Source organism: Cetorhinus maximus, chromosome 18 (genome assembly GCF_964194155.1).
Source record: "Cetorhinus maximus chromosome 18, sCetMax3.hap1.1, whole genome shotgun sequence".
Taxonomy (NCBI): Eukaryota; Metazoa; Chordata; class Chondrichthyes; order Lamniformes; family Cetorhinidae; genus Cetorhinus; species Cetorhinus maximus.
Genome location: NC_135896.1, coordinates 86,434,559 through 86,446,860, shown reverse-complemented (window position 1 = coordinate 86,446,860; position 12,302 = coordinate 86,434,559). Strand labels below are relative to the sequence as shown.

The following is a 12,302-nucleotide window of genomic DNA, read 5'->3' as shown; positions in this document are numbered from 1 at the left end:
CAATATTAAGATAAGCGCAGATAATATTTTATTATCTTGCTTGTTGTTTGTGAAAAATACGGTGACCTTATAATGTAAGTATCCCCGCTGAATTTGAAAGGGCAGTATTTTCAGTGAGATTTGATATTTTTGGGCACTGCAATTTTTCCTGATGGCAATTTGCTAAAAAAAAGGTATATTTTATTTTCTTCCGGGTTCTCCATGTCACTGCGTCCCACCCTCAACTGTTTAGAGGAAGGAAGAGTCACTAGAAAGGCCTTGAGTCCTTTTTTGAGCTTGAATCCAAGAGCAGCCATGGCACATTGTCTCCTATCTTTTTGACCCGAAATTGCTGCATTCCACAAGGAAAACCTAAAGATTCAGAAAGCGAAGCGATACTTCCAAATGGAAAATGAAGTGGAAGAATACTTCATAATGCCCACTTTACTGTGACTTATTTCAGACAGGGCTCCACCACTACGCTAATGACCATCAAATGTCCCGTAATCTGCGATTTACATAATGCAGGCACAAGCACCATTTTAGCACCATTCGCACTGAGGTCACGGTTGCACAATAACTTCAGCAACCCAGTTCAGTGGGTATTAAGTGGGTTCAAGCCCCAGCCCAGAGATTTGGATGCTGTTTGGCAATCCAGTGCAGTACTGAGGCAGAGCTGCGCTGTCTGATCCCTCGAAGAAGAGGCCGGGTATTCTCCCTGGTTTCCTGGTCAATATTTAATCCTCAAGTAACATCATTAAAACATTTTAATTGCTCATAGAATTATAATCAAAGAATGGATGCAGCACAGAAGGAGGCCATTCGGCCTGTCGTATCTGTGACGGCTCTCTGCAAGAACAATTCGCCTAATGCCACTGCCCCACCTTTCCCCGTAGACCTGCAAATTCTGCCCCTTCAGATAATGATCCAATTCTCTTTTGAAAGCCGCAGGTGGTAATGTATCTCAGCTGTGTGTGTGGACGTTCACTGTGCAGTGTGCACAAATTGGCTGCTGCCGCTTGCTAACAGTGACTGCACATCAAAAGTCATTAATCGGCTGTGAAGCACTTTTGAAAAGTCCTGAGGTCATGAAAGGTGCTCCAGGAATCCCAAGCTCTCTCACTCTTCTGACCCAGTATCCATGGTAACCATTTATATGAGCTGATTCAGGCTCCATTATAATCAAATATGCCGAAACGCTTTTGCAGCCTTAAAATGTAACCACAGCATGGAAAATGTTAGTTTCGCCCATGCTGCCTGTATCCATCGTCTCAGGCAGCCTTTTAGCAACTAAATCCACTTAGGCTACTTTTAGGCTGTTGTTGACTTTATTTTGAATGCACTAATCTTTAACCTGGCATTATAGAATGTGCAGCAGAATCGAAGACCATGCTGCCTGATGTGGCTGGGCTGGTCTGGCCTGAGCCTCGGGTCATCCACTGTAATTACATTTCCCCTTCCCTTGGGCACAACTTTACGGTCCCCTGCAAGTGAGCCTGCAGGTGGAGTTGATGGTGCGGGGGGCGTGCAGCCTGTAAAATTCCAATTCCCCAGGTGGCCTCCCCTCTGCCCTCCCACCTGCCCCCGGCCTGTCTGTAATTTTAGGCGCGGTGGGCGAGACTGGCAGGGGGAGTGAGGGGCAGGGGGCAGGCCCAGCCGGTCACCCTGACTGAGCCTTGGGTGGGATGGAGGGCCTTCCTCAAGGGCCCCCTTTCGGCATCGGGGACTCCTCCCCACCCCTGTCCCCTCCCGTCCCCCGACGTTCTGCTGCCTGGGAGGGCTCTCCCCACCCCCTCTCTCTGCACCGACCCTCCAGAGGCCTCACCACCCCCAAGCTGCCGTGAGATCCCCCCACACTGATCTGGTCTTGGACTTCGGGACTTGAGTCCAGTAAGATCTTTTTTCAAATACATTTCATTAATTTTAAGACAGGCATTCAAAATATAGTTGAAATAGTTTCCTGAGAGTCACTAGAACACACATTTCATCTATAAATGGATTGTGGGCACAATTTTACAGCCCCGTTTCAGCGGGGATGGGGCTGTAAAATGCGGCGAGACATTATAAGCGCAATTGACGACAGCGGGAACATAAAATCCCACTGTCGTAAAATTCTGCCCTGTCAATAGTAACCCAATCATTGCACTGGAACAGGAATCTATTGTATATATAGTTATCGAAAATTGTTTAATAGAGTGTTTGATGCCTGCCATAAAATGCGAAGCTAATATTTCCCACTCGCAATGCATGGTGGGCGAATATTGCCCAATGTTTCTTCAATGATCCGTTGCATGATCCCACTCAATGAGAACCTTTTTGGTGAAATTATTGGGTTGGTTTTCAACTGCCGCTTGCCCTATGTTGTCAACACATCCACCGCCCACCACGCGTTCCCACGGTACCACCTAATTTCAGATCGCATATAAGTGGGAAATGCAAACCATGCTCCCTAATGAGGGACAGACCCAAGCTTTCAATGTAAGCAGAATTCCCCAAATCTCCTCCCCTCAGATCCCTCTCAACTCAATCTTTAGGCTTTGCTCCATAGTGAATCTGATGATAGATTACACTCCCCCACAGAAAGTGTTTAAGCAGAGGAACACCATTTGGTTTATAGGAATCAAAGAAAAATGCATTAATCTTGCTTGGAAACTCAGTCAAGACTTAAGCTTGCCACCCATCTGATTCTGGACTGAAGAGTCTCTGGTTTTAACATTTAAAAAAAAAAATCCAGTCTTATTATTAGTTAAGGTTTTCAATTCATTTTCATGATTAGCAAAGCAACCAGCAAAACTCAAGCAAATAGCCATTGCCTTGACCTTTGCCAATGCTGCCCATATTCGGCTTTGGACTTGCCAGCCCTGCTGTGCTCTCTCGCCTAATTTAGTAAAGTAGCTAATTTGGTGGCTGCCAGTTCAACAAGGCAAAAAGAACAATGGAATTGCTCATTCTTGTATCTTGTACCTTCTTTGTATCGCACAGAAAGGAGTGGATTACATAATACAAGGAGTGGATTACATAATACAAGGAGTGGATTACATAATACATGTTCTAGATCATGCTGATTTTGCATCATTGCTCATCATCTATAAAATGCTTTTATAAGAAGAGTCACCAGTGCAGCTTCAGAGACTGTTTCTAATGCATAGTTTTAAGTTCATCTGAGAAGGTAACAGCCCTGAAAATTCAGTGTTCCTTTGGAAGTTGATATCATCTTCTTTTAGAATTGACAGGAAAAAGGACAAAACAGAACGGAAGATTCTGGACAGTCAAGAAAGAGCTTTTTGGGATGTTCATCGACCTGTTGTGAGTGTAATTAAACTTTGCCGAGTAAGCCAGAATATGTTTGATTTAGTCATAAGGCTTTCCAACTTGCGGCCTCCAGCAGGGAGCCTCGCCTGTAGTAGCTCATATCAGAAATTCAGCCTTGCACGGCACATGATTTTTTTGACCATTAATTAAAATGGCCAGAAAATCACATGCTCAGATTTCCGATATGCAGTCATAATGAGATGAAGTCATAAATGGTCCCAATAGTGATTTTCACTCCACTGCAATCCCGGTGAATATTAATTTGTTTAGCAGTCTGATCCTTGGTCCATGATTTCTCAAATGTTTTGCTGAAATGGCTACGTTTTAATGTTTGTGTCTGTGAAGTGCAAGTGAATCAAAATGAAAGCACTATCTTATCTAAGGTGAAAGTCATAAGTTATGACTGAAGCCAGTGAAGTGACAATCTCCGATACATTGGGCAATGTAATAATGGATAACAGGGAAGCATTTTATACTTTAAACAAAGAGTTTTAGCACCATCAGGAACCCCGTGTAATGAGAGGTGAGGGGGCAGTGGTGGAATAGTGGTATTGCCACTGGACTTGTACTCCAGAGACCCAGGGTAATGCTCTGGAGGCCTGGGTTTGAATCCCACCACGGCAGATGGTGAAATTTGAATTCAATAAAAATCTGGAATTAAAAGTCTGATGATGACCATGAAACCCATTGCTGATTGTCATAAAAACCCATCTGGTTCACTAATGTCCTCTACCTGCTCTGGCCTATATGTGACTCCAAACCCATAGCAATGCCTTCTGAACAAGGGCAGTTAGGGATGGGCAATAAATGCTGGCCTAGCCAGTGATGCCCACATCCCATGAACAAATAGTTCATTCTTCCTAGTTACAAGGCTTTGGTACATTGGCATTCTGATATTGGGAATGCATTTTTCTGGAGACTAATACGTTTGTTTATTTGTCTTAATATCTTATAAACCATTTCATTCAAAAATGCCTGGATACATATTCACATATAAGTGTAGAAAATTATTTAATTGGAGTTGCAAATTCTGAACAGCAATAAAGATAGAAATAAGGCAGATATCCATTTCACCATTAGTATTTATTTAAAGCCCAAACATGCACTACCTCATCTACTGCTTTCTCACTATATCCCTCTGTACAAGACTTCATCTAAATGCACCTTCCATGCATTTACGCTGCCTGCCATAGCGACCTTTCTTGGTGACCCACACCACTGTATTAGTCCTTGGATTAAAAAAGATCCGCTTGACTTCTTACTTCTGATTTCCTAATATTTAACTTATGTCCCCCCTGAAATTTGAATTTTTCAGCACGGTGAACAATTTTATCCAGACCGACATTGTCAATTCCATTTGTAATCTTGGAATCTCCAATGAGATTGCCTGTAATTGTATATTACTAGAGGTCTCCACTGGAGTGCCCTCAGCACACTTGGCTGAGGAGAAGGAAAACCAACATGATCAACATTTGGTTACCTGTACTGAAACCGCTGGGTAAGGACAGGATCAGCTACCACTCCCTTCATGCTCAAATGACCAGCTTGTCACTCATTGTCAAGCCTCACCTGTGAATAATGGCTATTAGGAGAGGGACTGGTCTTCACCCATGATATTGTGTCTCAGGTATGTAGAAGAGAGCAGACTGAGCAGGGCAAAAATCGGAAAGTAAACTCTGCGATGAGCAGTAGCGGAAAAAGGCAAATAATCCATGGAGATTCTCACTGCGCCTTTTTAAAATCCTCCTGTGTTGCCCTTTCTACAGCCTGGCTGCGTGAATACCACTGAGATGGACATCAGGAAGTGCCGCAGGATGAAAAACCCTAACAAAGTGAAGAAGGTGTGTACAAGTAATCCCCCCATAACTGATTCCAAGGGGAAATGTTCAATGTATAACAGAAATTTAGCAAAACAAATCACTGTAGTGGCGCCTTCAGAGCAGTTTTCATTTTAACTCGTTCTCTGTCGATGACGAGAAAGAATGGAGAACTCGACGAAAACAGACAGCAGCTTCTTTATTCTGGTGGTTAAAATGTAAATGGAACAACGATAACGAAATAGCCTGCCAAACAATACGGTGAATTCTCCTCAGAAAACTTGTTTTTGTTTTTGTAAAAGAATGAAAGAGTCTCAGTTGATAAGTGTGCTGCCCGGCAGACAACGGAGTCATTCAGACGTGGAAGGCACTCGACTCAACCTCCAGTTTGTGCTGAATTAGCATTAAAATGTGCTTCAGCATCTCCCTGACTTGAGAAGGGAAAAGCAGCTGCCACCCCCCACTGCTAGTTGCTTTCCAGTAACAGTCAATCACAAGTACCTGCATGTGTGTGTGTGTGTGTGCGTTTGTGTGTGTGGATGAGGGGCGATAATAAGATTAGGCGTGATGACTCCACAGGAGAATAGCCTAATGAAGCTCGCAATCTAAGTTCAAGCATGCAGAATGGCCACTTAGACTAAGGCTGGAATTTTCAATTTTCCACCCCCCCCCCGCCCCCCACCCCTTCGGCAGGTTCCCGTGAGGCGGGGCCAGCAAGACAATGAAATCTCTGTTCCCATCAGCGGGACCCAAAGATCCCGCCGGCCTGAGGGGCTGGAAATTTCCGGCCTAAATACTGGGAGGATTGCTGCCATCTATGGAAACGGCACTGCAGCATTGACAGTGGCTTTCAGCATCGAAGAGGTTTAGGGAAGTGTTTGAAAACCTTGGGCAGAATTTTAAAGTCGCCGAGCAGGGGATGGGGCCCACTCGCTGACACGTAAAATGACGCGGGATGACGCCAGGCGGAACCCCTGACATCTCCGCGCCCCATTTAAATTTTCAGGAAAGCGGGGGCACAGCAAAATCAGCTGCGGGCCCACCGACCTGTCAATGGCCAATTGAGGCCATTGACAGGATCAATTAAGCAATTAAAGGACCTGCCCGTCCAACCTTAAGGTTGGCGGGTCGGCCAGGAGCCCCGGCAGCAACTAGAGAAAACATGAAACCTCATCCAGCGGCGGGGTGAGGTTTCATGTAGGGTTTTAAAAATTGTAATAAAGTTGTTCTGTAAATTATGAACATGTCCCAACTCGTGACATTGTCACATGAGGGGACATGTAAGGGATTTTTCTTTTATCTATTTTTAATAGTTTTGAAAGTAGAGGCGATCTCCTTGAGGCAGCACTTAGTCTTAGGGAGATGAGCGCGTTCTTTCGTGCGCATGTACAAAAGAGCGCACTCTCGATTTTAGGGATTCCCCCCCTCCTCACACAGTGAGTCTATAGTGCTTCCCAGTGGACGTCATGCTGGGCGGCCTTAATTGGCCTGCCCAAGTAAAATGGCGGTGCAGCCCTGGTCGCTGGCAGCGATCGGCTCCCCGCCCGCCGGCGATTGGGTCAGGCCCGCCCGCTCAACAAACAGAAAATTCTGCCCCTTGATTTTCTTATTACAAAGAAGTCAACAATTGGTATTAAAATAAAAATACCTTTCGGTTGTAAAGTAAAAAGCAATAATGCTCTGACTTGGCCATGTTTGTGCAGTTGGTATTGAAAAATCCAGAGAGGAAATGAGAAGATTTCTCTCAAAAATGGATGGTTCTTGGGTTATTAAGATTCACAATAAAAAAGTGGCATTGGGTACAATTAAATCTAGGCAGATAAGGAATCCTACTGAAACCTCTGAAAACAATAGGGATAAGAATGCACAAGAGTCACTTTAATGAAGAGGAGATTCTTGCTGAACATTATTTGGAAGCAGTTGGAGTTACAAAAGAACAGCACAAGTTAGCTAACCACAAATTCAGGATGTATAATCTTTGAATCAGGAATAAACTGGGACAAGTTGGCATTATCAGTGACATGGTGCATTGGCGTATCAACATTGGAATCCCAATAATGTGCATCCACTTTGCACCCACAATATTTCTGCATGCCAGTCTCTCCGTCCTAGCTAGAGGAGTTGGTGCATGGATTACATGTTGGTTTGTATCGTTGTTCAGCTGTGCTGGACTTGAGTATACACTCTAGGCTGGCACTCCATGCAATATTGAATGCTAGAGTTGCTGCTCAGATGAGATGCTATACCAAATTCCCACCCTCTTATTTCGTTGAACCATAGAGGTGCAAAGCATTTCCTCTAGGTCCTGGCCAACATTCCTCCCTCAACCAACAGCAAACTAATAAAGTTGAACTGGTCAGTCATAGCTGCTGCCCTTGGTCATACAAAGATTGTCCTGCCCTTCATTAGTAATTCATTGTGTGACTCATGTTGAGATGAGTCATTGTGATGGCCTGTTTTCTAAATGCAGGTATCATTGATAAGGAGCAGTCTTTATGCGGTGTTATCTTAGGTCACTAGTTTTCAGGTGCATGTTTAGACCATGTAGTACTTGTTTTGTAGCAGAATTTGAATGTGAAACAGGGATCGATCAGGCCATTTCTGACACTGTGTTTTTTGATGTAATCAGTCAGTGTATGGGGTTTCTGAAGACTCACAGATGCACAGTCCTGTACATACACTCGCACCAACAGCTAAAAAACCTGCGAAAGAAGATCTGAAGAAACAGGTAACATAAGGCCAGAGATGCTTCCATTCGTTGTGTAATACTGCATTGTAAACATGGTCATTAAATAAACTTTATAACCTAATAGTCTTTGTTTAGTTATCTGGCTCATCTGCTAGCCAAACTCTCAAATTGAGACAAATTGAACTTTGAGCCAAAATCTGAATACATTGGTAGCAGATGATATGTGGTACAACATCGATCAAGTTTATTATGCCACTATAAACTGTTGTGAATTGTGACTTGGTACATGCATTTTGAGTATGATGTGTACATTCCTGGAATGTAATGTAGCTGCACTCCATCCTACGCACATCTTAAACATTATTTCTTTCTATTTCCAGATAACCTTATTAAACATACAGCTAGACAGGCATTGTTTAAAAATGTCCAAAGTAGCTGAAAGGTAAGGGTATCATTCATTAAAAATTCTGTAAAATGCAAAAATGGGTTTTGTATTCATGTTTTCACATTCTTGGAGAAGGATGATCCCAATACCATACTGACAGATTAAACTATCAGGAAAGATTGAACAACCTGGGGCTGTTTGCACTAGAAAAGAAAAGGCTGAGCGGTGACCTACGACGGGTCTTTAAAATTATGAAGGGATTTGATAGGGTAGATGTAGAGAAGACGTTTCTATTTGTGGGGAAGTCCAAAACTATTGGCCATAAATATAAGATAGTCACTAATAATTCCAACATGGAATTCAGGAGAAACTTCATTACCCAGTGTGAATGTGGAACTTATTAGCACATGGAGTGATTGAGATGGAGAGCATGGATACATTTAAGGGGAAGCTGGATAAATACCTGAGGGAGAAAGGAATAGGGGAATGTGCTGATAAGATGAGATGAGAGTATACCAGTATGGACCAGTTGGGCTGAATGGCCTCTTTCTATGCTTTAAGTTCAATGTATGTATTTGAAGGATTTTTTGACTGAAAAGCTTCTCCCATGACCGTCACCATCTTAATACTTGGTAGTTAGCCCTATATGCTATGAGGCTCGCTCAAAATGAAGCAGGAACAGTCCACACTCCGCTTCTGGATGTTCACCCGGACGCCAGAAATGAATTCTGTCTGGAGTGACTAACTGAGTCAGAGTTGGGAACCAAAGACTTGCTTTAATCAAGCGTGCGTGCGGTGTCCGAATTTGAATTGCCCCTTCACACATTTTACTGTAAGAGATGGTTGTGAGGGTTTGAGCCTGTGGCTCATTCCAGTAGGTTGGAACACTAAACCAGGCCAACGCCGGAAATGGCAGGAAGTGGGATCTGAGTAAATCGATCCAGGGGAAGATATCCAACACAAGCATGAACTCAGGGGAGGAGAGAGGGACAAATTTCCACCTTCTTTGCTGCAGTTTATGATTTTAACTATGAGCAAGTTATACCTGGCATTTTTGCGTTAAAAATAATCGAGTGAGAAAGTAAGAGTTAATGTAGTTGCGGGGGTGTGGCCTGGGGTGTCAGGTACTGAGGTTCCCAATTACGGCAAGTGCTAGAGAAGTAGGTAGATGGGAAGCTACCTTGAGGGGCTCAGGAGGGAACTCCTACTCCTTTTTTGGCCCACAGCACTCACTTTCTGGAGCCGATTGATCCTGACTTCAGTCTAGATTTAGTGCCAGCGACGGGGATTCCCTCACCAGTTGGAGAACCAGTGGGAGCCCCAGGCCATTTCTGCAGGGGAGGCTCAACGTGGTTAAAGTGCCCTCAGGTACTTAACTGACCCACATCGGGCCTTCCACGTGATCAAACCCGGGGTCAGGTGGCAATCCCGCCCCCTAGAGCTGTCAGCCAATTAGAGGCTGGCAATTCTCCATTGCCGACAGCGCCTCTTGGAGCGGTGGCTGCTGCCGGTAATGCTCAAAGGCCCAGCCCGAGGATCGCAGCTAGATTCCTGGATACAGGTGAGTGGGGTGGGATGGGAGGGTTCATTGGTGAGGGGAGCGGGGGTGGTCAGAGGCAAGGGCAAAAGGTGGCTTTTTGTTCCCCTCCCCACTTTCCCAATGCCGGGTCTCCCGATTGGGCACTGAATGCCTGACAACAAGGATATGCACCCCCCCAACCCCACCCTACCCCATAAGGCTGGAGGCAAACCTGACAGGATTTGCTGGGTGGTGTTCAGGAGGCATGGGAGAGCTGTGCAAGAGTCATTAAACCCCTGAGCCACCAGTAAATTCCGATGGACTCAGGGATATTTGCTCGCAAGTGGCTCATTAATGAGCTGAGTTGACATCTCACTACGGGTGGGCAGGATTCTTGTGTAGGCCGCTTCCCCCCTCCAAGTTAATCGGGAATGGTTTTCCTGACAACGGAATCTGATGTGCATACACCTGCTGCATTCTCCTGGCCCCATCCCCCGCCATCATGCACTCTCTGCCGGGGTCCATTAAATTCCGCCCTTCATTCCACTGTCGTGCTTCCCGGGCCTAGGAAATCCTGGTCAGCAACGGTTAAATTAAATTTGGGCTCCCAAATGTGCTGTGGGAACCCTGTTTTAAATATGCTAATGAAGTGCCCTGCCTCTCCAAAATGATGCACTCACATAACATGCTATCTATCAACATAAAAATGGTAACAGGCTTGTACACAGCAATTCTGTTTCACGATTTTTTAGAAGCTAATCCACCCCCTACCCTACTGACCCCACCCGCCCCCCCTTCCACCCCCTCCCCTACTGACCCCACCCGCCCCCCCTTCCACCCCCTCCCCCCCACCACCTTCCTCTGTTCAGCAAATTAGTCATCCAATCTGTTTTTCCATCTGCCCGGTGTAAAGGAGATTACATTGTGAACAGCAAATATCATATACTAAATAAAACACCGCCATTCAGTCCGCAAATCTGAACCTATGAGCTCCCTGTTGCCCTCGATTTTAATTCTCCACCCCTTTCCCACTTTGACCTCTCTGGCCTTGGCCTCTTACACTGTTCCAATGCTTGAAGAACTGTACCTCACTTTCAATCAGGTGCTTTACAATCTTCCAGGCCCAAATTGCGTTCAGCAGTTTCAGATCATAGCCATTGTCCCATTTCTTCAGACAGTAGCTGTTGGTTATGATTCTGCTGTTGCCATTTACACCTCCTCTAGACCCCTGTTTTGCTCCTTTGCTTGTTTCATTAACACCCTCTTTTGCTGTGGACCATCATCCCTTTTGTCATTAAACCAGTCCCGCTTTCCACCCTATCGCCAGCCTTCCCTTTATTCCTTTCATCCCTCCCTTTCCTGGTCCTGCACTTGTTTAAAAATATGTTAGATCTTTAACTTCTTCCAGTTCTGTTGAAAATTCGATGACTTGAGCTATTAACTTTGTTCCACTCTCAATAGATTATGCCAGACCTGCTATATATTTGCAGCGTTTCCTGTTTTTATTTCAGATTTCCAACATCTGTAGCATTTTGTCTTTGTATTTATACTTGGTGCATTGCATTTCAGTTTGGTCAGTTATTCAGAGCAGTACCTGGAATATGATCCACTGCTGACACCACAGGATCCATCTAACCCATGGACCAGTGACGATAGCACATTCTGGGACATGGAAGCCGGGTAAGAAAGGAGGTTTTTTGTTTATTGTTAAAAAAGACAAGTGATTAAGTGGATTGTACACGGTATCAGTGAAAAGTAACGATTACAAAGGGATTGTACGTCACACTGGATCAATGCACCATACTCTTCGGCCAGAATTCTCCCCCCATTGGTGGAGGATGTTGAGGACCAGGCATGTAGAGGCGTGCCCCCGATCGGTGCCCCCGACCGGGGGCGCGCTGCCATTTTACGTGAGTGGGTCAATTAAGGCTCGTCCAGCGTGACATCCACCAGGAAGCGCTATGCGCTCTCTGTGCGAGCAGGGGGGGGACTCCCTAAACCCAAGAGTGCGCTCTTTCGTGCATGCATGGAAAGATCACACTCATCTCCCTGAGACTAAGTGCTGCCTCAGGGAGATCGGCTCCCCATTAAAAAATGTTAAAAACAGAAAGAAAAAAATTTCCTGACATGTCCCCTCATGTGACACTGTCACATGAGTTGGGACATGTCCATCATTTTCAAAGACACTTTTATTACATTTTTTAAAACCTACATGAAACCTCATTCTGCCCATGGATGAGGTTTCACGCTTTTTCTAATGCCCGCCAGGGCTCCCGGCCTGCCCGCCAACCTTAAGGTTGGACGGACAGATCCACTAATTACTTCAATGACTTTGTCAATGGCCTCAATTGGCCATTGACAGGTCAGCGGGCGCACAGCTGATTCGGCTGGGCCCTCGCCTTCCTGAAAATCGAAATGGGGCGCGGTGACGTCGGAAGTTCGGCCCGACATCATCCAGCATCATTTTACGCGTCGGCTAGCGGGCCCCGCCCCACCCCGCTCACCGATCGGGAAATACGGGCCATGAGATAGCAATACAGCTTTACTGTTGATGACCTAGCTTCAAGTCTCAAAAAAGATGAAGCTACTCACATGGTAATA

The 12,302-nt window shown here is 45.2% G+C and overlaps 1 protein-coding gene across 1 annotated transcript in view; it reads left to right on the top strand.

The window, feature by feature from the left end:
* The window catches only part of LOC144693323 (regulator of G-protein signaling 6-like), a 190,987-nt gene that overhangs the window by 111,827 nt on the left and 66,858 nt on the right, over positions 1–12,302 (top strand). The window contains exons 7-11 of the mRNA XM_078563120.1: positions 3,204–3,285; positions 5,058–5,132; positions 7,738–7,836; positions 8,178–8,239; positions 11,271–11,381. Of these exons, the coding sequence (XP_078419246.1) occupies positions 3,204–3,285; positions 5,058–5,132; positions 7,738–7,836; positions 8,178–8,239; positions 11,271–11,381 (429 nt within the window). The remainder of the gene's footprint in view (positions 1–3,203; positions 3,286–5,057; positions 5,133–7,737; positions 7,837–8,177; positions 8,240–11,270; positions 11,382–12,302) is intronic.